General features: G+C 40.1%; 2 protein-coding genes across 2 annotated transcripts in view; one reads left to right on the top strand and one right to left on the bottom strand.

Annotated features, from left to right (window-relative positions):
• Positions 1-10: 10 nt before the first annotated feature.
• On the bottom strand, positions 11-3,916 carry saxo2 (stabilizer of axonemal microtubules 2). The gene is made up of 4 exons (XM_058623503.1): positions 3,803-3,916; positions 2,230-2,391; positions 2,050-2,156; positions 11-1,219 (listed from the first exon to the last, which is right to left on the bottom strand). The coding sequence occupies exons 1-4, from the start codon at positions 3,805-3,807 to the stop codon at positions 543-545; spliced, it is 951 nt and encodes a 316-aa protein (XP_058479486.1). The 5' UTR covers positions 3,808-3,916; the 3' UTR covers positions 11-542.
• A 5,311-nt stretch (positions 3,917-9,227) lies between these two features.
• The window catches only part of LOC131455969 (collagen alpha-1(XXV) chain), a 180,945-nt gene continuing 162,245 nt past the window's right edge, over positions 9,228-27,927 (top strand). Inside the window, exons 1-2 of the mRNA XM_058623895.1 lie at positions 9,228-9,888; positions 10,052-10,121. Of these exons, the coding sequence (XP_058479878.1) occupies positions 9,601-9,888; positions 10,052-10,121 (358 nt within the window). The 5' untranslated portion in view covers positions 9,228-9,600. The remainder of the gene's footprint in view (positions 9,889-10,051; positions 10,122-27,927) is intronic.

Raw genomic sequence — 27,927 nt, 5'->3', positions numbered from 1 at the left:
CTTTATTGCTTTCAATACTTTTTAGGTTTGAAATGTGAGGATTTCAGTTCAGATTAAGGCCGCGACTAATTGTTTTCATAATCGATTAATCAAGAAAATAACCAACAGATTAATCAATTATGAAATTTCTTTTCAAATGCCTTTTTTTTTTTTTTTTACAAACCAAAATGATTTCGTTTTAATGATTTCTTTGTTATATGAGGCAAAGAAACAAGAAAATAAAGATGAAAAAGCAGATAACACTAAAGCAAAAACCCACACTAAAAATAGTTGACTTAACTTGCAGCTGTAGTTCAGATGGAGTGATCACTCCAGTTGAAATGTTGGACTCAATAGATTTAGCTTCATCTCCCAAGTTACTGACAAAGCAGCTGTTTAAAATGCAAATTGTTAAAAAAAAAGGAAAAAAAAAGTCCACCATTTAATATCAGGAACATGTATATTTGTGATCAACCCTGTTTAATGCTGGAGAACATGCTCTTTTCCCAGCAGGAGTCTGAGGTCTGTGCGTGGTGCTGCGGCTGAAATTACAGACAGCAGCCTCATTCACTTTTGGATGGAGGCACAAAGGCTTTGTTTGAAGTCTGGAGGTGTGCACATTGTAAAGTTGGTTTTCCCGGGCCGTTCCACTTCTCTCTGGCCAACAAGCGTTGCGGCACGTTCCAAGCTCTGTAATCCTCCTTCATGGTCGTGGTTGCGAGAAAGGGCTCCTTGCTTTTCTTACTGTGAAGCACAGATGGCAGGATTGGCCTGGTGCGCTCGCACTTGTGTGGTACGTAAACGGCATGTGTGGTGGAGAGATAGGCGTCGTGATCTGCTGGTGGCCTGGACACTTGGAATTTATCTTGGCAGTGGTGCTTGTTTTCAAGGGACCAGTTCTTGAATTGCTGATATAATTCGCTGGCTCTGTCAATAAGTTTTGGGTTTGTTTGCCAAACCAAATTTGGCCTGTGGGACGCTGTGGATTCTGACAGCAGATCTTTGCTGGTTTGGTTTGCAGGCTTCTCTCTGCGTGTCCTGGGCTGCAATGAGTGGGCGACATAATCTGATCTGTAGCTGGTGATGCTTTCAAATGGTTTGGAGTTGGTATAGACCTGAACAAAACTATCATGTGAACGATCCTTGCTGTCGCCTGTGACAGCTAATCCTTGGTTGACTTTCAAGCTCTCATGCAGTCTGTATGGCAGGCTCCGGTTGGTTTTCCATGCTTGGAAATCATCTGGAAAGCAGAAGACGGTGAGAGTGGAGTTTTTCCGCAGAGGGCCACAGTGACATAAATGAAGAAAGCAAAGGGCCACAAATAAAAGGATTTAAAGAAATAATAATTAGGGATGGCACACTTTTTGTGTTTTTTCTGATACTGATACCGATATCACAAACTCGAGTATCTACCGATAATATCAGCCTGATACGTTCCTTGAAAACTGTTAACAACACATTTGTGCTAGCTGTTTCAAGCAAATTTAAAGATAGAATTCTCCACTATGAGAATTGTTATTATTATTACATAATTCTCCACTCCAACTGTGTAACACATATTCTTCTCCCATTGAGAAGAAATAAGCAGCTCACAACATGACTCAGCTAAAATGCCGCTGCTAATGTTTATTTATTAACATTTTTACATCCTGTGCCGAGTGAAGCTGCAATACATTTAAATCGGATTTTAAATCTTTGTCTTTCCGATATCAGATCCAGTTATTTTTACCAGTATCGTGCTGATTGTGATACTGAGTATTTGTGTTTCACTAGTTAAAATATTACTAATGTGAAGGTGCAAAACTGAAATGTTTGGTCTGTATTTGCATTGTTTCTCCATATGTCTCATCATATCAGGTTTTGAATCGACTCTTAGTCAAAAACACAAAATTCCGAGGCAACTATTCTGTTTCTGAAGTAGTTTCTCACTTTAACTCTAATTCTGTCATTACAAATGCTAACATCCCAACACTAATCTGTCTAAAGAGTCAACGTGAGGATGTGGGGCCCCAGGACTCTATGTTGCCCATGTAAGCAATAACCAAATCTACTGATATTTAAGTTGCTTACTTTTGTACACCGATGTGTAGTCCTCCATCTTGGATGCCAGCTGGTTTAGTGCAAAGGAAGCAGGATTGTGTGGCGCGCTGCTGCACCTCTGGTGGTCTGTGGTCTTCCTTCAAGAGATATATGAGATTTGAAGCACATTTACTTCCCCATAGCCATATACCATATTTTCATAGAACTTACCTAATCATGGTCATACCGGCTCCACTCCTCAGAGGATGGCAAAGGTCTCTCTGTGTTGGGGTTGAGATGACCGTCTTAATGCAGCAGGGAGGAAGGAACCTCTCCTGATACTCTGTGGTCATGGAGGCCCGTGTTTGGGCTCTCTGTGAGCTGGAACACTTCCTGGATATCAATACAATGTACACACAGTATGCTATTTAAGTCATTTAGTAGGGGTCAACTGGTGCCGATATCGTCACCGATTATTACTAGTTTTTGAGGCCAATAACTACTGAAGCATATTGCTTCCACACCAGCAAAATAAAAACAGATCAGTGTCATGTTATAACTTGATAGTCTACGTATGTCGTTAGAACAGTGTCATTTTATTGTCCAAGAAACCTAGTTTGTAAGAACAATATAGAATTATTGTGAGAAATATAAAAACTGTGAAACACATTTTTTTTTCCTCCCATGTGGAAGAAATAAACATGTTTATAGACTGTAGTTAGTGAAGCAATATATATATATATATATATCAGTTTCAATGATTCTTTTTCCAGTTTTCAGTCCAGGGATTTTTTTTGAATTTATTTCTCAATATCAGTATTGGACCAATACTGATATTGACTCATCCCTACAACAACAACTACTGCCACCATTTGTACTACTACTAATAATGATGATAATCAGAGCCGTAGCAAAGGGGTAGGCAAACTGGGCGGCCCCTCAACGACACCAGGTTGTTTGTAAATTACAGAAAACAAAGCAATATAAAGACACAGCAACCAGAGATGGCAGACTTCACCCCATTCACGCAACAAGCCTCTGGCACCCTCTGTTGGTCATAGTGGCAAGTGCAGGTAAGTGCGGAAGCACACACAGACACACAGAGCCACCAAAAACAATACTCCGTGGGTTGAAGTAATACCACCTGAAGTAATACTACCTGAAAGGGGCCCACACTAGTTTGTTGTCTGCATCAAGAGTGAGCTCAGGGTTGTATCAGCATTCTGGGATGATATGAAAACGGATCCCCGAGTGGCCACCAGGGCGTTTTTGTGTATTGCCATCATTGTTGTCATCTTGTTCTTCTTGTGTTTAGAGAATGTTTGGTCTGGCTTTCTTCATTCTGTCTCTGTTTCTCTAATTGTATGCATTGTAAGGTATAGTCATTTGATATAAGCTTTACTTTTAAGCTTTACATTGTGGCGGTGTTACAGCGCTACGTACAGGTCTGGTAGATGTACTACAGCGTTTAGAGGTGCTTTGGGGGTGTTGTGTGGATGAAGACATTACCTGAAACAACAAGTTTTTTATAATGACAAAGAAAAAGATTCCATTCCATTCCATTCCATTCTGTTCCCGTGTGGATAGGGCTCTAAATAATGTATCAATGAGGTCAATTTATGTTTGTTGGGGGCTATAGTAGTTAAAGAGGGTCCCCTCCTTAACTAGGGCTTTCAGAGAACCTAGAAACAGCTCTGCTAGTAACAATAATAACAATAATAAGTTTAGATCTTATTTCGTGTTTTTCCCAAGCAAATCCACACAGATCCCTCATCAGGAAAGCATTAGTAAAATGTGGCCTCACCTCATTGACGTATTCTTTCTGCTGACTCTCTTTATTCCGTGGATTGTCTTGTCTCACACCGTTGTTCAGTTACGGCTGCTTCACCCTGAGTGGTTTCTGGCGTCCTGTGGCTCGGAGTTGTTTGAGTCTACCCCCTAACTCCACTGGAGGCTCCGCCGTAGGCTATGAATTATTGACTGTGTGTGTGTTGAAGTAGAGTAGCACGTAGTAGCAGCCTGAGAGCTTCTAAAAATAAACCTCACATTGTGCTCTGATGCTGATGCAGGCACGTTGCCATGGTGAGGACGCTGCTCGTGATGATGATGATGATTATTATTAAAATGTTGCTCTTTTTTATGGTCAGTCAGGATGCCATCATGTTGCATTTGACAGTTTATTGTTATTTTTCCTTTTATTGTGATGAAAATGTGCAGTGCATTTAGGTTGTGCCTTTTGCAGCGTGACTTATTCGCACGACTCCATCTGTCATTTTTTAGATCTTGTCCAAAAATAGAGACAGAGGGGTGGGTGGGGTGCGGGTGTAAGCCTGTGCACGTGCTCAAACACACACAGTGTAATCCCGAGACCTATCCATGAGTTGTTTAAAAAAAAGTATTCAATACAAACAAGTAAAGAATTGAAAACAAAGTGTAGGGTTTGTGTTATAGTTAAAAACAGGTAATGTGACACTGCAATAAATAATAATTATTTTTAAAGAAGGAATAAAAGCAAAATACCTGACAAAACAAATACTACTTAAATTGAGATTTTTGAGTAGGTAACATATTTAACATATTATGTTAAAATAAACCGAAACAAATCAACCAGAAAAAAATTTGTTTATATTCATTTTCCGGGGTTTGTTGTGTGAGGATTGGCTTCATCCAGTCATGTATGTGTTTGTCCACTGGATGGCGCCAAAGGACAAATAAAAGATGACCATTAACAATACAGAATATAGAATATGAGAGATTGATGAATAAAACACTGATGCATATAAGAATAAAGTGTAAGAAACAAATGACCATTACGTATAGATGACATTTTGCTATTGAGTTCATCAACATTTTATTTAAGTGTGGTGAAGTCACAGTTTGATGATTTTATTTATGAGTTAATGATTTAAACTTCAAACTTCAAGAAGTCAGTGAATATTCATTTTTTATACAACACTTCCAAGAGATATTTTTCTTGTTTAATAAAAACAGGCACTAGAAACCAACTCAGGCCCTTTTTTCCCTGTTGAAATGCCTGCATGTGTGGGGCTGAATGGGCTATGATTTCTAAAATACCACCTTTCTCAAGCAAATTCAAGCCTTCAGCCACAAGGCATGGGAGCGACAAATCACTTTTTGGCAACTGAAATATTGTATGTTACTGTTCAAGAGGTGAAATATAATACATTGCTACAAGGATTATTGCAAACCCCCATCATTTTATTATTTAAAAACATGATCTGTGAATCATTTTAATGACTGCATATTGCAATCATGCATAAACAAGGACATCAGACATACCAACCAGAGACTTTGCTGTTTTGCTATTACCACAGGCATAATGTGACATTCTATTTGGGAGAAAAACGCTGCTGTAGATTATGACAGTTGTCATAATCATTCAACGATACAGCTTTAACAGGCTGTGTGCACTGCAGAGGACCAGAATCACTGGTACTGGCCAACTTCAAGCACTGGGGGAAATGATCATATAGGCCTAAATCACACTGTTAAATGAATGCACAGCTGAACAATGGAGTTAATCAAGTGTGAGATTTTCAGACTCACACAGGAAGTGGACGTCCAGCACAAGTCCATATAAGGCAGTTTTCAGCCTGATTTAACCTTGATGAGTTCCTCTGCAAAAGCACCTGTTTAAAGGTCAAGTGAATAAATCACTTAAGTTACCAAACTGGGTCCAACTCATTTCACTTAGTCTGGCTCATTAAACCTCTGCTGAGGCAGATGGTGAGAATTGTACAAGCTTAAATCTACCAAGAACAATTAAGAAAAAAAAAGAAGAACTAAATTCCACCCGTGAGGATTACTTAATATGATTAAAAGCACCCGTGTGCATTCACTGGTGATGTATGAACTTTTAAGTGTCTCTAAATTTGCTTCGTCATAAACAGTTTGGGCTCAGTTTGCTTCTTTGTAGTCACTAATTAAACAACAGATTCCAAGTTCCTAGTGTGTGTGTGTGTACGAGTGCGTGTATAATTCATTCTCACAGAATGGAATAGATGTTTAAGTTTAATGTATACAAGTTAGCTACTTTTGTTTCTAAAGCCTGGAAAAAATGTCAATCAAGGTTTATTTCTTTTGCATTGTCTGTGATTTGTGTTCTACACTGACTTTCTGGTCTGTACAACAATAATAACACAATATTAAAAATACTCAATCAATCAGTCTTTTTGAGGATTCGGGTTAGGACTTTTAGGGTTAGAATTCAGATTATGATGAGGCATTTAGTTGTGATGGTTAGGTTTAGGGTAAGGGGCTAAGGAATGCATTATATATACACACGTGTTCTCATTAACCCTGCTGCACAAGTGTGTGTGTGTGTGTGTGTTCTTGTGCGTGTCTTTGTGAGAACCAAAAACAAGAAAACATTTTGGCTGGTCCTCACAACTTTAAAGGCATTTTGGCCTGGTTTTAGACCTGGTTTTAGGTTTAGGGTTAGGTTTTGGTTAAGGGTTAGGCATTTAGTTGTGATTTAGTTGTATGTGCGTGTTCCAGGTATTACTCATGTTGTGGAGACTTCTGTTTACACATTGTGGGAACTTGTCTTCATTATGGGTCAAGTCCCCATACCTTAAATTATTCAATTTTAAGGTGAAGACATGTTGTATTGTTCGGATGAGGTTAGGGTTAAAGCCAGTAGTGGTTAAGGTCAGAGTGTCCAAGAAATGTATGTAACTAAAGCCAATTTCCTCTGCAGTCATGAAAACCAGACTGGATGTGACATTTTACAACATTTTACAACAACATTGTCGTACTGAACACCTCATGTCCACATTGATTAGGCTCACCGGGGTACAGTTGTCTATTCAGATCACATCCATTCATTCAGTGACTTTGAGTCTGAGGAGGTTCATGGATATTTTAGGTCTTTTCCCCATTACGAATTCCTGACTGTATGAAAAACGGACTTCTTGATTCAAGGTCATGTAAATAATTCAGATAGAGTTTGGTTTAATTAATTGAAAAAAAAAAAATGAATGAGCCTTTATTTTGTTGCTGATATCAGCCAGAAGGTGGTGCCAAAGCTCTTATGAAGTTACCTCATACAAGCCTCAGAGATGCGTGAGTTTATGAGAGTCCAATGAAAACCGCTCCAGTGTGAGCGTGGATACAGTCTGATGCAGAGTGCAAGGAATGTTTGCAATAATGTTGTCCCTTTGCATTTATTTTTTTTTTGACAGAAATCCTACATCATTTTGACAGGATTTCATTTGTTTGTGGAAAAATTCGCCCACATTTTCCAGAGTGGTTGATGCACATTGTCTGCTTGTGCCAATATGGCGACCAAATCCATAAAACAACTCAAATCATGTCAGGGATGAAGACATCAGAGAGTCCAGAGAGGAAACAGACTATCTTCACACTGACAATCATATGTCTGTTTTTGTCATATTTGGACCTTTTGGTGAGAACCTTTGTCCACTCAGTTCCAAACATTGAAGATTTACATGCATTGTTATGCAGTTTATGCATTTTAGGTGGTTTTATCCATTGTTGACTACCTTCTAGTAATCAACAGATAATCAGTTGACACTTCTTTATATGTACTGTTCTCTACTGTTTTCCACTTGAATTAGATGGTCCTGCAATTTACAGATGCAAGTGAGGTTTCCCTACTAATAATGTGTCGACTGTCAACAGATAATTGTCAACTTATCTATGATTAGATATTTGCTTGACAATAAACATATTGTCAGCAGATAGAATTGATCATACTGTTCACGTTTGCTGACCCAATCTACAGAAAACTAGTTGGTTGAGCGAACCACAATGGTTAATAACACTGCAAAAATAAAAAAAAAACAAGAAAAACTATTTGTAGTCTACTGGCAGTTAGTTAATGTCACATATCAGTTGAATACGTGGTGTCATCTGATTACATGTTGACATGATAGTCAACAATGGACTATCAAAATATAGTGTCTCCTTATTTTTTTACTTTCATATTCTAAATTCTATGTTTATGTAAGTATGTTGCCCTTGCACTGAACCATTAATGTAAGATATGACATGTGAGTATATGCATTAATTGGCTCTCTTTGCAGCACTCTCTTTGTGAATTCATAAGTGGAGCACACCCAGTCAGCATGTCCATGTGGGGCCCATAAGAGTTATGTTCGGGCTGATAATCTGTCCACGGTTTCCATGGTGGCCCCACCTGTGTTTGCCCACTTCAAGCCCGTACCCGCTCCATACCCTTTCAAGTCTACCTGGATACGGAGTGGGAATGGGCTTGAAGTGGGCAGATTATGCAGGTCCCATATGGTTCCAGTAACAAACACACCATATCGGCAAACACAGGTGGGGCCCATCATGGAAACCACAGACAAACCCACTTGGGACCAGTATTGTCAGCCCAAATATAACCCTTATGGGGCTCGCATGGACATGTTGCCAGGGCACTAAGATCACTTTACTGTCTAAAATGGCATGGATGTGAACCCACCATTTATTGGAAATTAACAGTTGATGAGATTAAAGAAATGGAAAGTTATCAGCTGAGTAAAGAAGAGGAATATCATTTAAGAAAAACTTGAGTAAATAGGTCATGGAGATGATGGAGAGGAATGATGAAACATGTGGAAATGAATTGCAACCCTGCCACCTCCTTGTTTTTGATTGTTGACATTAGTTGGGCTACATCCAGTGCTGGCCCAAGCCTTTATGGAACCCTAAGCTGAATTTGATTTGGGGCCCCCCCACCACCTCAGAGTAGCCAGATCTTAATGATACTGTAACACTATACATTGCATTAATCATAGTTGTGTTATTGACACAAAAACAATGTTTGAGGACATCACCAAAGTGGCTCAATAGTCATTATTATTGTGAAGCACTATGTGTGCTGATACAGAACTTGAATCAAACAGGTAAACCAGTTTAATGACTTTGATTTTTAAAACTTAGACTTATTATTTAGATATGTAAACATGTATAAACAATCTAAAACAATAAAATTATTAAAATATCCTCACACACTCAGGGCACTAAGCTGCCACTTAGTTTGCTTATGTCTTGGCTCCCTCTTATTATTTTGTTAAAAGTGTTCATTTATCAGTTAAAATGTATGATTTGGTTGAAAATGTATATAGACCAAAAATAGAACAAAAATAATGGCAATTTTGAGCTCGAGCTCAGTGCGTAAAAGGAGCGGGCCAATAAATTATGTTAATCAGTCTGGACACATTGGAGGCGTGTTGTGCGGTAAGTGGGGGTCACGCCTGCTCCGCACCGTGGAAATCCTCCCCAGTGGTAAATGCTGTCTCCAGTCCACTGCATGTGCGCTGCCACATATCTGCCCACTCTCACTTTCCTTACTTTGGTGCTCAATTTCCCCTCGGTGCCGGGCTACCGTGCAACAAGTTTTGCAGGAGAATCAGTGTGCAGTCACACAGGTTCACTGGAGCAAAGTGGGGGGGCTCCACTCGTCCATCTATCTGCCGCTGTCGCCACAGAGTCACAGTACGCGAACGGCGCGTCGCAGGCACACTTGCACTCATTTACGCACACAGAACCGTGTGCCACAAATTCGTGACTGCGCGCCAGATGCAGTTTGCTCCCCACAGCGCGTGTAGTTAAATGGAGACCGCAAGAGGAGCATCAAGGTGCGTGGAGAAAATGGAGAAAGCGGCGCCTCAGAAGCGACAGCAAAGCCGCACAACGGTGCTCAACATCCTCTCCTCTCTGTGTTCCGTGGCGTCCGTCGCCTTCTGCATTCTTCTCAGCATTAACGCGGCCGACATCCAGAACCGAGTTGTGGATTTGGAGAGCGGGGGAGGCGAGCAGCCGGTGATCCGAGCCCCGGGTTACTCCACGGATGATTTAAATTCCCTGATTCAGCAGAGAGTTAATGAGGTGCTCTCGCAGGTAAGACACGACTCTTCCCAACTAACTTAATTGTCGTCAGCTGCTTAATTGACACTGACTCTCAGTCTCAGAGCCGTGCATGAAAACAACTTCCAAGCAAACACTAGTATGGAATGATAAACATGTGCACGTGAATGACAATTGCGTTCTTGTATAATTTCAGCACTCCTATGAAAATTATGTCAAGATTCGGACTGCGAGACAAGCATCACCTGAATGCAACTGCCCACCAGGTAAAGGCAACTTCCCGAATACATTCTGGTGCTTGTGTGTGTGTGTGTGTGTAATTAAAGCTGTGTTGTTGAACAGCTCCTCAGGTTATTTCATTCAAACCAATGACGCACAGTTAGTGTGGACAGTGTTGGAGCTGTGATGTGATGGACACAGACAGCTGACTTGTCTTTACGCTTAACAGAAAGACAGCTATTTAACAGTGGACTATACATAGAGGTGCTGAGAGCTGTGACCTGTGATGTTGCCCGTCCTCCTGGAAAAGAAAGAAAGAAAGAAAGAAACACGAAATTCCCATTTCTCCCCAGTAGATGGAAACATTGATTCCTCCTGTGTAGTTCACCAGTCTAATCATGTTGGGGTAGGAGACATGGTATTCAGTGCATCAATTGTGGGAGATTTGTGTTGTCATGTGTGTCAGAAAGGAGGCTGCAGAGTTTTAAAAGCTTTGGATCACATTGTGTCTGGTTATCAACTGTTGCCATGACAACTCTACATTAAATGCAGTGGAAAAAAAGAAATAACATGGGAAAATGCAAAAATGCTACCAAACAATAAAATACAGCAAATATCTAGTTTTTTAAGAGTGGGGCAGCCCATGCACTCGTGGAAAGGAAACTTGGTTTGTAGGATTGCCAGTTCGAATCCCAACAAGTCATGGGCTGGGTTACCTCTGAGCAAAGTATCACATTCCCATTGTTCTCCATTGATTGGGTTACGCAGTGTACTCCTAAGCCTGGTTAAAACTGTGGGGATGGTGGCTCAGTGGTAGTAAGTTGTCTTTTAACTGGAAGGATGTGGGTTTGATTCCCAGCTCCAGACGTTGTTCCTGATGGCTGTCAGTAGCATATCAATGGGTATGAAAGGGGCCCTATTAACGTGTGAATGACAAACTGTTGTGTGAAGCAGCTTTTTGAGTCTTTCATACCCATTCACACACTGCCTGCACAACACCAGGAAAGTGCTATAAAAATACAGACCATTTACCATAAATAGGAGGACTGCAGGTAGGGTGTACAGGTAGGGTGTACAATAGGCAAAAAAAGGAATAGGCAAAAAAAGGAACCAAAATGGAACCTTTTACAGTTTTTAAACCGTTATGTTAGTTCATAAAGATTGGCATATATGATATAGACATGCATGGGAAGTCATGTTTGAATTGTAGAGCTCAGGGTCTCCCTGTTGGCCCTGCAATGGACTGGTGACCTGTCCAGCGTGTGTCCCACTTTTTTGTCCTGTGTCGGCTGGGATTAGCTCCAGCAGCTACATGGCCCTCATGTGGAGGATACAACAATATACAATGAATGAAGGAATTGTGCTCATTTGTAGTGAAAACTCTTCAAGTAATCGGCCACCAAGATCACTGACTGACGGTCAGTTTCCAGAATCCCAAAGGTTTGTCAAGCAGCCCCCAGTTAAAAGAGATAAAATGAGTCTATGAAGTCTATATTACCTCAGCATATAAAGTGTCAGCAGTATTCTTCCATTTGCTCTCAGTGAGCGGCATGTGAACCCTGTGCTTGTTTCTACTGTCGACTCGGCTGAACTACTCTGCAGTTTCCTACATGCTGCAGGAAACTGCCTTGTTTTCACAACTTTTTTTCGGGCGTTTGATGAAGAGGGACCTGCCCACACAGCGTCAGTCAGCTCCAGTTGGGAGAGTGAGCCAGTGAGTGTGAACATATTGCAGTTGACCTCTCTGGCAAAGCTATAGGTGTGAAATAGAGCTGTGTGGTTGGATCTTGAAATGGATAATCCAGGCGCTTGGCAAGTGTTCTTGATGTGTCCTTGAGCAAGACACTGGCCCTGTCCCACTGTCCACCCTCACAGACTTTGATGCACTTTCATGGTCAGTCAGTGAATGCTCTGGGTTGTCCCTCTGTGTACTCGTCAAGAGTCCACTTGCAGCCATTTTGAGCACTTTATAACCATTTTCTGTAAGTTGACATCTTTTTCAGACTTAAAGTATCTTAAGGAAGCCACAGTTTGTAGCACGTGGGTGCTACAAACACCCACGTGTTTGTAGCCTATCTGCAACCTGACCTGAAGTATGGAGGGAACAGTCAAACTGACATTACAAGACAAAAGAACATAACACAATCAGATTAACGTAAAATATTAACTTTTTTGGATAATGATGACATTTTATCTGAAAAATGATAAACTCATATCAACAACGTCTATACATATAAACGGGAAGGTGAGGATCTGTCTTTTTGTATTCAAAATGTACATTCCCACACAACTAAACAGCATTTTCTAAAAATAGCTGTAGTGTGTAACTTTTAAATATCAACAAATGTCTGTTCGGCTCAAACCTCTGTCAAATGAATTCATACAATGTTTTAAATGTATCATCTCCACATGACTTGCTCTGTGTAAAGCCTTGTTTGTGATTTGTTTTATTGTAATTCAAACAGAGGCAACAGCAACTTTGCTCTAGTAAACTGCAATTGCAAATTAGTTGGCTAGCACCCGCAAAAAGTTTCAGAAGTCGTTCAGCAGTTTGATAAAAGTTTCTTGCCCCCCGCCTACTACTGCTGCAAACACACAAATTCTTCCTTGGTCAGGTCTGATAGTATTGCCTGACAGAGCCTGATATCAGATGGAGGGTGCTGCATACAAATGATGTTACGTTGTTTAGAAAGGCAGAATTTAAACATCATAACAAATATCATCAAAACGTACACACTGCAGCTTTTAGTTATACTTGAACAACAAGATTTATTGAATGAAACAATAAAAAGTGTCTTGTGCAACAAAAAAGAAAAAAGTCTCAAATTTGCCAAATTGAACAATCTTTTTTTTGGTGTTATCAATATAAAAATATCCAGCAAAGTCCCATTTGTCATTCATTCCCAGTATTTTTTTTGAGTTCTTGCAGCCTCTGGCACTTAGTAGGTGACGTCATCAATGTTCGTGACTGTTCAGGGCTTAAGGGTTTAGGGGGAACTGTGGTATTTGGACACTGAAGCCACTGAATGTCTGGTGTTTAAACGAAACCATAATACAGTATAATCATATCTGATAATATCTATTATAATCATAGATGTAGATGCAAGAAAAAACCAAGACTAGTGTAAGTGATAATCGTGAATGAATGACACACATTATTTGTTTTCACAAGTGGTTTGTGACTCGTCTGCCGAGTTGAAAATGCCTGAATTAATGAGCCAGAAGTATGAACCATAATGAGACTCACAATCATACTGTGCTCTGTTCTCCATCCCTATCATGTGTCTGTCATTTCTTTCTCCCACCACATTTCTGTAAAGGGCAGAAATAAAACAATGAAAACATTTCACATGAAATGATGCATGAAGATGCTAAACCCAAGGCGGCTCTGAGCTTGATTTTTGTTTTTTTGGAAACTTGCAATTGCCAGTTTGCGCCATACTTTGTTAATGCTGTTTAGTGGTCTTTTTTTTTTTTCTTAGACCAAATATCTTTATACTCTATGAATGCTGAATTAGTTCACTCAGTATTTATTCACTCTTCTGTTTCAGAGTCAGTCTATGGCTCAGATGATGTGGCTTTTTTTTTATTTTTCCTTTAAGGGGAGGACTGTAATGTGCCTTTTAAAATCTTCACATTATTGCTGTCAAGGAAGATGGAGTGGTTGCATAGACAAAGCAACGGTCCATAGCTTGGGGAGGAATTTTTATCGGAGATAGTCCTTCGCCATCTCAAAGTTTATGTCTTACACAGCCTAGATGAGTCAGCTATTAGCAGATATGTCTAGATGTTGGCTGAAAACTTAAAACCAGTTTATCAGGGGTAATCTGACTGGATTTTGGATAATGGAGTAGATCATATTTTGAAAATGGGTTTTTTTTTTTAAATCAGACTAGCAGCTAGTACCTGTTAATGACATATGTAGTCCCATTCAGAGCATGTGTAATCTGAATTTGATAATGGAGTAAAAATGGATTTACATGAACCCGGATGGCAAAATAGGATTATAAAAATCTTCTTTTAAAGTAGTTTAAATGGCGCTTAAAAGCAGATACATTTAATCTAGATTAACTAGGCTCTTTTCAACCTGAGTGCACTCGGCCATGCAAAAGATGTGGCTGCAGGGACAAAATATTGGTGCAGGTTGAAACTCAGTTTCAGAGTCTTTGTGAAGGTGAAATGGCACTCCCCCTACTGTGTGTTAGTGGAAAACCAGCCTTGCAAGATCAGATGCCCACCGGCATGGACATGAAAAAAGACAGAAAAAGTCAAGAAAGTGACCAGACTTGCAAAGTACTGTTCTCATTAGATGATCCCACAGACTCTGAGCCATTGAATTTTCCTCCATCACCACCAGGAGGTTAATGCATCTTTTGTACGTGTCTTGTCTTGTTTCCCGGATGATGTGACCTTCTAGTACCACCATGTGCTTTGTGGTTTCAGGGTGAGATACATGAACAAATAGACTTTGTTAGGGAAACTGATTGATTGCTCCAGATAAAGTGATCAACAACTCAATCGTCTCTTTTCAAAGACATTTTTTTTGTGATGACATATCCATAGATATTTTCTCACCAGCTACAGCTGTACTTTGTGTTTAGTATGCTGTCGGTGTGAGTGTTATTAGTAGCATTTGTATCTGCTATTAATAATGGAAGCTGTGTGGATGTGTGTGTTTTTTAAACTAAAAGTAAGTTTTCTGGACTGCGCAGGGAGTTTGAGAAATAGTTTTCGCACCACACAGTCGGTGTAAATAGTCTCGGGTCTGAGGGGAAAACAGAGCTTGTCAAACCAACTTGGGGTGAAAATGTCTGTCGTGACACCCACTCGTTATGCCACTCTGTGAAGCAAGTCACCGCTCATAATTGTTTCAGTATTGACGTGCTGGTTTTCTATTTTCTTCTCTTTTTTGAAGTGCACCTTCTCCTCCCCTGGGATCTGAATTTCATACAGGGTCTGCTGTTTAATGGGAATATGATAAAATGTGCATTCAGCAAACTACGCTTACCCCGTTTACTCTCCCATACACCTCAAACCCCCTCCCCATGCATCCCCATTTTTCTACTCTGCAGCATTTTTTGAAGTTAACACTTCAAAAGCCTGGCAGCTAAACTCCGGATGAAGTGCTTTGGAGAAGAAACTGCTACATAGATGCCTGTGCTGGCCTTTATACTTTATTATTATTATTATAATAATTATTGTTCTTATTGTTGTTAATAACAATGTACATTGCACACAAGATTAACAGTTCTAATTAAGCTAAATACAAGTAAAATGCTTAACGAGGAGTAGTACACCAAAACTGGTTAAAACCAGTTGACATTAAATATGAGAGAAAAATAATACATGAAACGGATAAGAATTGCATATAATAAATACGTGCAAATCCAATAATCCCAAAACTTTGATTAAATAAAGGATTTCTTAAGGTTTTAAGACATGATTTGCAGGAAGCTGTAGGGATGTAATATTTCTAAGATAATTTTGGAATACATGTGGCACGTTTCATACATAATAATAACATAATGCAGCAGATATACATAAAGGATGAAGTGTGTAAATGGATGGATGAAATATAATATAGTAAGGAGAGCGCTTCGGACTGTATTATAAATGTGGGGTGTGGGGATCCAAAAAAAGCGCTTTTTAAAAACCTTAAAAGAGATAAAAACCATATTAAAAACATTGTGTTAAATTTCTCCAGTGTCACTGGAATGCTTGTCTGAATTAAAAGGTTTCATGTGCCTGATTTCAAAATTAAAATTAGAAGCTAATGTTGTAATAACTGTTTTACTTGCTTTGTCAAATCTAGATTTGATTCTTCTCACCATATCACACACACACACACACACACACACACACACACACCACACACACCACACGCACCTCAACCTAATCACTTCCTTTCAACTCCTTGTAGCCAACCTGGTTCACGCTCTCCCTTTTCCGTGTAATCCCAGTGGCCTGATAGAGCTACAGTTGTGCCAATCCCCTCAAATATCCACAACTCAGTGGGCAAATGGTAATTAATAACCGACAGCTTTTAAATGAAGCCGCCTGTGTGGTTTGATGCTGGGAGGCACTCTAATGGCCATGTAATTACTGAGTGCTAGGTAAAGCTAAACAGGCTTCCAGGTAGCTGCACCCGCAACCCGCAGCTGCTTTTGGTTAGCGGTGTCCGATTAGGCCGTGTTTGAAAGCGAGTGAGGCCAGGGACAAAAGACGGAGCCCGGGAAGCCTCGCTGTTGAATGGGCAATTATGATTTGATTACTGCTTAATTTGCTTAAAAGGGCAGCCACATGTAGACTGCGAGCTCGACACGGTGAATAACGTTCTCGCCGCAATCATTTAAAGCTTGACTCATTCAGCTCGGATTTTACATCACTCCCAATGAATTAACAGGAGGTTTATTGTAATGGATTGCTAGTCATGAGGCATTTATTTGTCCCAAGTTTCAATTCTCAACCAGGGTTTATCATAAAGAGCAGAATGCTGAAAAATGGCACAGATGGTCTCTTTGTACCTTTTGACTTGGGGTGTTTTTTACTTTTTTTTTTCATCAGATGATGGAATGGGGCATGTCAGCTGAAAGCACTGTTAATGACTTTAGGGTTTGAAAGGGTGGCACACTTTTCTCCTTTTTACTTCAAACTAACCAAAGGGAACACTCTGAAAGGAGAGGAGATGACATGATTTTTATATGAGTAACACTCAGCTGCAGGAGATTAAAGGTACCTCAGGCAGGGAGAGTGGGGATGTAGCCAAAGGAACGTAGCAGATTTGAAATACTCGTGTCTGATGGTCCGTCTCATGTATCCTTGATCGTCTCCTGATGGTGATCCTCAGTCTGCATTTTGTGTAGGATAAAATGACAAGCTTGATCAAGAATTGGTCGTTTGTTAGATTTAATATGGAGGGGGTTCACCTGATGATATTTTTTGTACTTTGTTAATCCACATATAGGAAAATTCCTCTCTTCATTTAACTCATCCTCTACAAGAAACCTTTCTAGAATTAGGAGCAGAGCAGATCACGGGTAGCAAGGCTACCTTGACCTGGTGGGGAATCTAACCAGCAACCCTCCGGTTACAAGCCATGTTCCCTTTCCACTTGGCCATGGGAATGAAACAGAATGTCTCCTGTTTTTGCATTTGCTCTTAAATAGTCATTGAAGTTGGACATTGGGATTCAGAACTGTTAAATGTGGCCTCAAAATTCTTCCAGTGTGGTTTTGTGCCCTCAGCGTTGGGCTTCAAGAAGCTCTCAGAGGATGTCACCCAAGCTCTTTGAAGACAGCTGAATGCTGAATGTGCTGCATTTAAACATTTCTATGTATCTGCTCAAGCATGAAGCTTGAAGGATGGACTTGAGACAGTCATATTTGCCGTGTATTCAGTTTGGTGTTTGATCACGTAGATGCTACTCTTTTTATAGCATGTGCGTGTGTGTGTGTGTGTGTGTGTGTGTGTGTGTGTGTGTAAGCAAATTAGTTCTTTTAAGTAGTGAGCCAAGAATCACAAAGCATCACATTAGTAGGGGAGGTGAGGATCTGTCTTTGTACATTAAAGAGCCTCTTCCCTGGCAGCGCAAAATTTACATTCCCACCCAGCGCAAAATTTACATTCCCACCCAACTAAACAGCATTTCAAGTAAAGCTGTAGTGCATAACTTTTGAATATAAACAAATGTGTATTACATTTAAAACACTGTCAGATGACTTCACACATACAGTATATAGTTCTCAGAATAGCTGTGTTTTGTTTTTGTGTCAACTACGACATTCCTGTGCTGCACGCAGTGAGGCATTTAACATCAGCACAGTGGATTTCTAAAAGTAAACTGGGACATTCAATGGGACCGAACATATTTTACTTAATCTTTTTGGCTTAAGATTTTTGGTTTCCAAGGAATGGGACCGCCCCTTTTGTTTAAAATATACATGCTGCACCAACTGAACACTAAGTGAATGAAGGAGACTGTCCTCCAATAAAACAAAAAAAATATAGTTTGTATGCAGAAATTACAACCTTGTTGTATACATGACAGCAACCCGGTAGTACCTTGGAAGTGTTATCTAGTAGCTTCGCTGAAGTCGCCACCGGCAGTCGGCTCAGTGACGAGAGCACTGCATCCGAGTGTGGTCGCCAAGGTTTCGACTCCCTAAACCAACTTTTTAATTTTTATTGCCTAACTTTCTTTTTTGCCCTCACCCTAACCCCACATTTGCATATTGAAAAATTTACTTTAATTTAATACCTCACCGGGTTACCGCACTGGAAAACGGAGACATACGTTTTCAAAACCAGCGCTCAAAACGACCCATATTTACGTTTCAGTTGGAGGACAGGTTGGAATGAAGCGCTTCTGACTATATGCCTGCATCACAGCCGCTGCTGCCCCTGCACCATGCAGCCACAAGCTTCCTTTGGACGATCCAGGAGGCGATAGAAGTTACGCAAGCAATATGCAATATTTTCTCCCAGGTTGACATTTGGCCAATAGTTGTAAGTATGTAAGGCAAAAGATTCATGTGGATGTGGAGGGTTTGGTGCAGGGCTGGGCGAAATTACCAAAAATATATTTATACAATTATGATGATAAATATTGCATTATAAATAATAGTTTCGCTCTTGCAAAATCTAAAGTTTTGCTCAGAATTGGAGAATAATACATGCATTCATAGCCAACAATGTATTCAGTGGTCAAAAGAACTACATCTGTACATGTAAATAAGTAGCATTGTTTTGGTTTCATAAATATGCCCCCGATGTTCTAGACAACACAGTTTTATTGTGAAGACAAGTCATTTTTGGGAGAAAGGGTGGGCAGTGATGTAAGTCCTTCCTTAATTGCACTCCTTCTTTCAGTAGAAAAGAGAAATCACTGCTATTGAAGCTCCAGCTTAATGCTTCTTCTCCTTGGCCTCTGTGGTTTCACTCCTGCCTCTCTGTCAGAGCTGGGTGGCAAATCCTCCACAAAAGCCTGCTCACAAACTGTCTCATCTGCAGGGTGCCCTCTGACACTGGAATGAAATTTTCAGTCATCCTCCGTCTGAAGTCTCCTTTGTGATGGCGTGAGTTCACCTCCCCTTCATGCGCCCACATGCTCATCCCTGGCCCACAAGTATTCAAAGAACGTTTTATAGACATGGAGGAACCTCCACCGTGGCCTTGGCTGTGGAACAGCTGCTCCACTGTTCAATATGGTGATTTTCTTTTCCCCGGAACTTTTAAAGAGATGTTTGAGGAGCTTTCTGTGTACTTCATCTCCAGTGACCTAATCTCATTTTAAGAGTTTATTTTTACCAGCTTGTCTCATTTAATGTTTCACTGTGATATATAGTCAGTATTTCCTCTTTGTGAATCATTATTGGCAATGATGCATTCAGCCATTCTCTCTGGTTTGAAAATGCAATTTAGCAGCCGGTGCCTGTGTCCATGCAACAATTCCTATTTTTCTCTCCTTTTATTTTGAATTTTTTGTTCGAAAGTGGGATTTTCCAATGTCCATCATTGGTATAAATTCACCAGTGATGCATGGCGATGTCAGTGTTCACCCATGTCATGGAAATCCCGGCCTTCCATAAAAAAGGAAAACCAGGCAATGGTGACTCTCCCCACCATCCTCGCTGCCTGTGGCTTTATGCCCCAGGCCTCTCAGCCCCAGCAGGCAGGATGGGGGGGGGGGTCGGGGGCACAGATGCTGCTGGTCTGTACTTCATCAACTCAATAAGAACAGGCACTACAAATAAAACAGTCTGTGTGCAAAAAACCCCCCCCCAAAAAACAGTGGGACGCACCACAGCAGGAAGCTATAATTTCACCAATGTGTGTCTGACATACAAACTATGGTTAATATGGTCTTGCCACCATTCATGTGTGTCTGTAAAAAGACACATAAAAAAAATGCTATGCATGGCCTGGATTTGTCAAGCCTGTTTGTTTTCTTTGTGTATATTCATGGTTTGCTCCAAGGCCACAGACTTGGATTAGTTTATGTTAAATATCTTCATTTCTGTCGTCCAAGAACAACTTACCTTGACACAGAGTCATTTTTCATTTCACTCCTAAATCTTAAAGGAACTGTGTGAGAATTGCTGGTGTGAGAACTTTATGTTTCATGTGCTGAAGTTCTGGCACTTGCCCACTTTACAACAAAAATCCCTCCCACACATTTATTGGGTTGCGATGTTACCCCTTTTTTTTTCGTTTTTCATACCAATATCAGTATATGAACTAGAGCTGCAACTAACGATTATTTATGCAATTGATTAATCTGTCGATTATTTTCTCGGTCAGTTGTGTACTTGTTTGGTTCATGAAATATTGAAAAATGTTGATTGGTGTTTACCAAACCTGGAAACGATGATGCTCCAGAATGTTTTGTACACAAACAAAATGATTCAGTTTGTATTATTTCTTTGTTATATGGAGCAAAGAAACCAGAAATGATTCACATTTAAGAAGCTGAAAAATCTGAAAGGTTGTTTTAATTATTGAAAAAACATCCAAACCGATGAATCTTAAATGAGTAATCGATTACTCAAATAACCGTTGTAGCCCCATTTACAGCTTTGTGTGTCTACTACGATATCGATATCAGTCTGATAGTCTTTTTTTTTTTCATTTGTTCTGCTTTTGTCTCAGTCCACTACCTCAAACGATCACTGCATTCCTCACTCATTCTGATCACATGACATTGGTGGTGTATGTCTCTCTTTACAGCATGTGCCTGTCCGTAATATTTTAACCTGTAAGCTATTTTATTAATGAGCAGATAATGCAGCCTGCCATTTCTATACAGATGAGATGGCAACCAAAACCAAAAATCTAGAATATCTGCATCTGCCTTTTGATCTTTTGATTCTGTTCACTTATCAAGCTTGTGTTCCTTAAATGCAGGAAAATCCAAATTCATGTTATTTTCAAATGTCAAAAAATTGCCATTTTTCACTATCACCAGCTTTGTTACCTCTGCTGGATTATGGTGATTCCTTTTTATGAACAGTAGAGAGGAAAAGAAGATAGACACTGTGTACACTTTATTACTGGCTGTTTTAAATGCAAACATCACTGTATGTATGCCGTGGCCAAAATGGCCATCACTATATGTATGCAGGGTCTTGCAGTGGTTGATCTTATGTGACCAGCCATGAGAAAACCAGCAGCATGTCGGCCCAGCAAAAGAAATCCGAGATTTGCGTTATTTTACAGAATAAGCAAGTTGAAATTTCAAACAGACTTATCCATCCACATTACAACATAGAGCCTCTTAAATGTATTTTGTTTTAATTGATATTAGAAATATGTATCTGTCTTTGATCCTTCTAACTCTTAAGTATATTACCATTCTTGTTTTTAATTTTTATGAAATTTATATTCATATTCATATTGAATTTTATTTTAATCTGGGAACCCTCTGGGACCTCTTCATAGAACCCTCGGGATCCCTAGACCTGCTATTGATAACCATTGTTCAAACCACTATAATAGTTTCTGTCCTGTGGGCTAACCGATATCGGATGTCACTGATAGTTTAGACCAGGAGGAGGTTGGACTATGTAAATAATAAAAAAAAAAAGTGTAAATCTTTGAGGTTAAAATTCTCCCTAAACCAGTTTGAGGAGTTCCTACATTCAAATGGCCACATCTTCTTCAAATATTTTCAGATTTCCATGTGTTGGACATTGATGGAAAGCTTAGACTTTCGACACTTTCGGAATCTGTAAATAACTCAAAATGCCCCTCAGCCTTCTTGTTCCAACCCACATGTGTAGAATCCAAAATCAATATGGCCTTCACTCACATTATTCTACACGTCCTGAGAGTGAGAACAGAACTTGGGAAATAAAGCTTTTAAATATTCTGCTCCTTGGACATGGATTAACTGATTTCTGCTGGTGAGTTTAAATCGTTTTTTAAGGATGGAGAGGTTAAACACGTTTGGTCAATGTGACTGCTACAAATTTGTTGGCAAGCCCATTTATAGAAACTGCACCTGTATCGTAGTTGGTTTTGTCCTTGATCCTGTATTGGTCAGATGCTGTGCTTTCACTTCTTTGTTGTGTGTGACACAAAAACTTGTAATACCTTTGCCCTTTTCTGTTGTTTCACATTCTGTATGAAAAGCCTTTCTTCCAACAACTGTTCTTTTCATCGTCTTTTTTCAAATGTTCATGGTTCAAATCAAGTTGAATCAAACTAAGAACTCATGCTTCAGTAAGAGCGGTCCCTTCAAAAACTATTATTTTGCCAAACATTTATTAGAGCTAATACAAACCATTTAATTTGACAAAAAAACAAGCGAGTGACCTAAAGACAGCAGGGATTTGGGAAATTTTTCAAAGTGGAAAAAGTGATGGAAGCAAGTGTTTGCCCAGCAGCTGGCCAGATGATGTATGCTCCCACAGTCTCTGGGGCGCCACCAAGAGGTTAGACTCAAAGCAACAGTTGGATCAGACGGTTTCATGTTCTCAATGCCAGACATCAGTAGATGTTCAGAATGTTTGCTTTCCCCCGTTGCTGTTCACTTTGTTTGGATGTCAACACGAAAACGAGTCTTGGTAAATCCGTTAGTTTTTTCTTTTATCATATCGGCATTTTGGAGCCCTAAAATTATTATTATTTTTTTTTTTTTTTAAACAAGTCCCAGAGTGGGGAAATCTCAAAAACCCAACCCTTGCGTTTTCGTGTCGACAACCAAAGTGATAACCTTTGGGAAAAACGATGATGTCGTAGTCCCACCTCTCTGTTGGCCCTGGCTGTTGTATTTGTCATTCAGTCATTGTATTGGATGTAATGTATACTTATTCAAATAAGGAAACATTTTTTATAATGGCAAAGACAAAGTTCTTTATATTTCATTCCATTACCTTGTGGATAGGACCATCGATACAAGAATGTTTTGTCTAAAATCTTTGACGGCTTGTTTGGTTTCCCCCCGTTCACATCTCTTCCTCACCAGGGGACTTGCTCTTGCAAGTTGGCTCTTCTTTCTCAAAGCTGTGCTAAATGTGACATGAAATATGAGTCACGCCATGGATCTGAGAGGGCAGTAAACACATCGAGCAAACATTTGAGCCCATGTGCACTCACAAGAACGTGCTGCTACACACTCATGGACATAACCGGATTAAAAAATGGGACACTTGCAGATAGGAATGCCACAGAAACATGCAGCCATGTGTGACGTCCTGCAGTCCCTAACGGTAGCTTTTGGTAAACCAGTGGTGTTTTAAAGTTAGTGTGGTTGGATTAGTGTTATTTTATAAAAAGGAGAAGGCATAAAATAAATGTACTGAAGGCATTCATTCTCAATTTCCTCAACAAGCTTTGATGTTAAAAATGGTGTAGAATGTGGTTTTCTAATCAAGGCACATGAAGCATGATTTATCCTTAATATTTATGAATGCTTTCCCCTCTGAAGCATGTAATCAATCTTAACCATGAAATAATTTGCAGGAAAACAAACAATGTTCCCTGGGATGTGGCAACTTTCCAAATTTAACATACAGTGGGGTCCAAAAGTCTGATGGCCTCAGACTGCACCCCACTGTACCTGTGAATGTACACACAGCAACAGCGTCAGTGTCAGTGATGATGGATTGATATGCAAAGATTTTGCCGATGTAGCGCAGTCGGTTTTGCTCTCGGGGGCCCCTCCCCTTGTATCTGATGAAGAAGAGGGTAGAAACAGCTGTGTAAGCCACAGTTAAAGCCCGGAAAAGCCAGTGGTGAGACACACAAGCCACTGCACTTTAATTTAAATGGCTGGTCATACGATATGGGCCATGCTGGCTAGACGGCTGGTTAAATTGTAATTTCTGACAGCTTGATAAACAGCACTGATGCTGTGAATGGCTGCCCGAAAATGGGTTTGTCTAATGTCTTGTCTGAGGGGGAAGCGGTAGTGTTGGGACACTGTGGTGATTTCTATGACCTGTACTTGACTGCGTGGACAGCCTTTGTATTGTGAGAGCTAATTATTTATTTGACCCTTGGTAAGTGGCAGTTAGATTGTGGTTATGTAACACTAGACATGCAGTGGGAACTTCAAACTCAAAATTAATGAAATAATTGACTGTTGGCTTCCCCTGAACATCAATCACGTTGAGTCTGTCAAGCTTTGGATTTCAAATATGATGCTATTCCAAGATTTTAGTTTGTTTTATTGTTCTTCTTTCTTGTAAGCATTAGCATTCTTGGCTGTGTACTTATTTGCAGCAGAGAAGTAACCCCAAAGGGTCACACGGCAGAGTAGTGGCTGGCACTGTTGCCTGACAGCAATAAGACTCGGGTTCACGTCCCGGTCTGACCAAGGGCCTTTCTGTGTGCTGTTAGCATGTTCTCCTGTGTGTGTGGGTTTTCTCCAGGCACTCACAGAGGGTAATTGGGCACTCTAAATTAACCATGCAAGTTGTCTGTTGTCCCTGTGATGGACTGGTGACCTGTCCAGGGTGAACCCCACGTTTATCCCTCCGTGTTTGCAGAACAGAAGTTTTTGAGAAGAAAAAGAAGCACAGAAATTGCCTCTCGAGCCAAGGGGAGGAAATAAAGCACAACTATGTTATTTTGCAGAATTAAAGTTTACATAAGAAATGTAAAAAATTGGTCTACATCCTCAGTTTTAAATGTAAAGAATACTACTGTACTGCCTGAAAACAATACTTCATATAGCTCTTTGGCTACATGGTTGGTTTAGTGGTTAGCACTCTTGCCTTTGCAGCAAGGAGACCCGGGTTTGTGACCTGGTCGGAACAAGGAACTTTGTACATGGGTTTTCTCCGGCTACCTCCCACAGTCCAAAAACATTAAATATGGGCATTAGGTAAATAAGACACTCTAAATTGACCTTTAAGTGTAAGAGTGGATGGTTGTTTGCCTCTATATGTGGCCCTGTGATGGACTGGCGACCCTTATGTGGAGAATAAAGCAGTAGAAGATGGATGGATGGTCTTTGGTAACATTTGAAAAACTGAAAAATCAAAGAATAACATTGTGAAGAATTGGTTGAATAGTGTGACAATATGTCCTACTGGGACAAGCAACATTAACCTAACCTCTGTGTCACTGTCCAGTTGTGTGGCACAGGTCATCACATAAGGGGGAAAAAACTCAAAATACTTCTTGCTTTAGCTTGCCGTGTTTCCATGTATACTGTAGATAATAGTATATCTCAGCTGATAATGCCATTTATCTGGTTTCATGCTGTTCATACCGAGGCTGCTGAGATGTTGCTGCGCATGAGGTAATATGTGGTAGGCTTTAATGAATCGGGCCCACTGAGTGGACGTGTTATGAGATTGTAAATCAGAAGAGCTCATGCATATTTTATACATTTCCCCCTGCAAACATAAAAGTGTAATGCTCATTTATGCCTAACGTTACATCCAAATGATGCACATACACAAACAAGTTAGTGAAGTTGCCTTTAGAGTGTTCTACACTCAGATTCTGATTTGGGTACATCAATTCACATTCATATATTTGGAGGAAATGACCGAAATGCCCCTCCTGTGGTTGCAGAGAGAGGACTTGTTTTTCTCTTGGGTTTGTCCGTCTGTGCTGTGGAGTGTTTTTTTTTCACTCCATGGCACTTCACATTCTGGAAATGAGTGTGGTTTGAGGAGTTTGAAAGTTGTGTGGGTTTGTTTTCCCAGTTCAAGCTTATTAGAAACTGACACTGCACACTTTTCAACCTCATTTCCAACAAGCCTTACGGTGCGGTTCAGCTTGCTATGGAATGGTACACCCTAATCTGACTTGTGTTTACACTGCGTGGTGTTTGGTTCTGGATACAAAAGTGTCAGCATCTTCAGCCCTGCCACCTCCAGCCCCAAACTGACTAGGTACATAGCTGGAGGTGGCAGAGCTGTAGATGCTGAGATTTTTCTTGGTAGCCACCAGGATGGACAGAAATTGGCATATTTGAGGGACAGCTCAGGTTGAGAGGTTTGGAAATAAAGTAAGAGAGTCAAGGTTGACTCAAGGTTTGATCACGTGCAGAGGATGGATAGTGATTATATTGGACAAAGGGTGTTGTAGGTGGAGCCACACAGGCGGAAAAGAGGAAAATCAGAGACGGTTCATGGATGTTGTGAATCAGGGCATGAGGACAGTTGGTATTACAGAGGAAAGACGGGGATAGGGATAGGTAGAAGGGATAGGACAAGATGGAGGCAGATGTTCTGCTGTGACCTCTAAAGACGTAACCCAGCATTGGTTTTTGAGCCAAGGAGATGAAATGAACCGTTATTTTGCAAAATTAAAAATTTACTAAAGAAAAGTAAATATTGGTCAACATCCTCAATTTTAAATGTTAAAAAAAAGACTAGTGTGCTGTCTGAAAACAATATACAGTATTATATGGGCCTTTGGTGGTATCTCCCAACATTGTAAGGCTGCAAAAATAAAATTGTGAAGAATTGCTTGACTAAAGGGAGAAGCCGAAAGAAGTGTCACCTACAGGTGAAGCAGGACAAAAATATTTCTTCATGTGACTATTAATCACCAAAATACACATTTTATTGGAGAGAAGGTTGCATAGAAAAAAACTGCCATAAGTGATGACTCTTTGTCAACGGGCTGCAGTGTCGAGCTCCATCCTGTGCTTGGTAGCCCAATGAAAGGGAGCCAAAAACTGGAAAAGGATTTTGGTTCCCTTCTCAACATTTCATACTGAAAACACCTATGACTCCATATCGAACTTGGACCACTTGTTGGAAATGGGGCTGATAGGATCCAGATTAATGCACCACCTCCCATGAGCCATGCTGCTACATCTTGTGAGGGTGCAATGGACCTTCTCAACAGGACAGACTGTGACAGTATGTTGAACTGCAAGTGCCAAAAAACATTTCACAGAGAACTTTGCATTTACCACCTGCTCTGGCAGCTGCAAGTTGCTCCAGGTTGTGCATACTACAAATAAATTCTGGAAATTCCCTGCATGCACTTGACACAGAAGTGTTGAAATGTAAAGTGCAGTGTCCATTGAAGTTTATATTTGGATGCTCTTTTGGAGGTGAACTTGGATTGAATTGAACTTCAAAATGGCTTGATTTACGCTCGTGGATAGATTTCTACAGTTTGTGCTGTGTTGAATAACCTTGCTTTCTTTAACGCCACATGACAGACAAAGACAATGTGCACATAGGTCAAAGTTTTAAGAAAATAAATTGCTTAACTTGAGCTAAACCTGCTCCTTAAATGTTCAGTGGACATTAAATGTTTATGCGCCCATAAGTATGCACCCAAGTGGTTTAACTGCCTTCTTGCTGCCTGTGTACAGTGTGAGACTTGCAGTATATATATACAGTGTATATATATTTAAAGTTGAAGAGTTGAGTCAAACCCCTCTAACCTAAAATTTACTACCTTCTCTTTTTTTTTTGGAAAGGCCACTGCCCCACTGTGTGATTATAACTTAATCTAGTGGAGGCCGTTCAAGGTTATCGCTATTGTCTTTCCAAATGAAAAAAAAAAACCCTAGATATATAGCACGTCAGTGTGACTGATCTGAAGTGCTTCAAGTAGAAATTATCTCTTTCTCTGTTCTAAACAGGAAATGATGAGTGTAGGGATCCATCACCGTGTCCTTGACCTTCAAAACAAATTACCTTCCCTTCGCTCTCTGTGCCTCGGTTGTCACTATTGAACATTTGAGGCTCTTTATAGCTGCAGGATAAAAATTAGACAGGAGAGACATGACTTTACATAATGTTAATATCATCTTATTAAATATGACATGATATGCCAGCCAGCAGTTTGAACTTGAAACAGTATTTTTTTTGTTGCCTGAGGTTAAATGTTGAGCATGATTTGCTTTATCATTATCTTTTAACATATTTCAGA

This window comes from Solea solea, chromosome 3, assembly GCF_958295425.1.
Source record: "Solea solea chromosome 3, fSolSol10.1, whole genome shotgun sequence".
NCBI classification, from domain to species: Eukaryota; Metazoa; Chordata; class Actinopteri; order Pleuronectiformes; family Soleidae; genus Solea; species Solea solea.
This window is presented reverse-complemented; position numbering and strand designations above follow the sequence as displayed.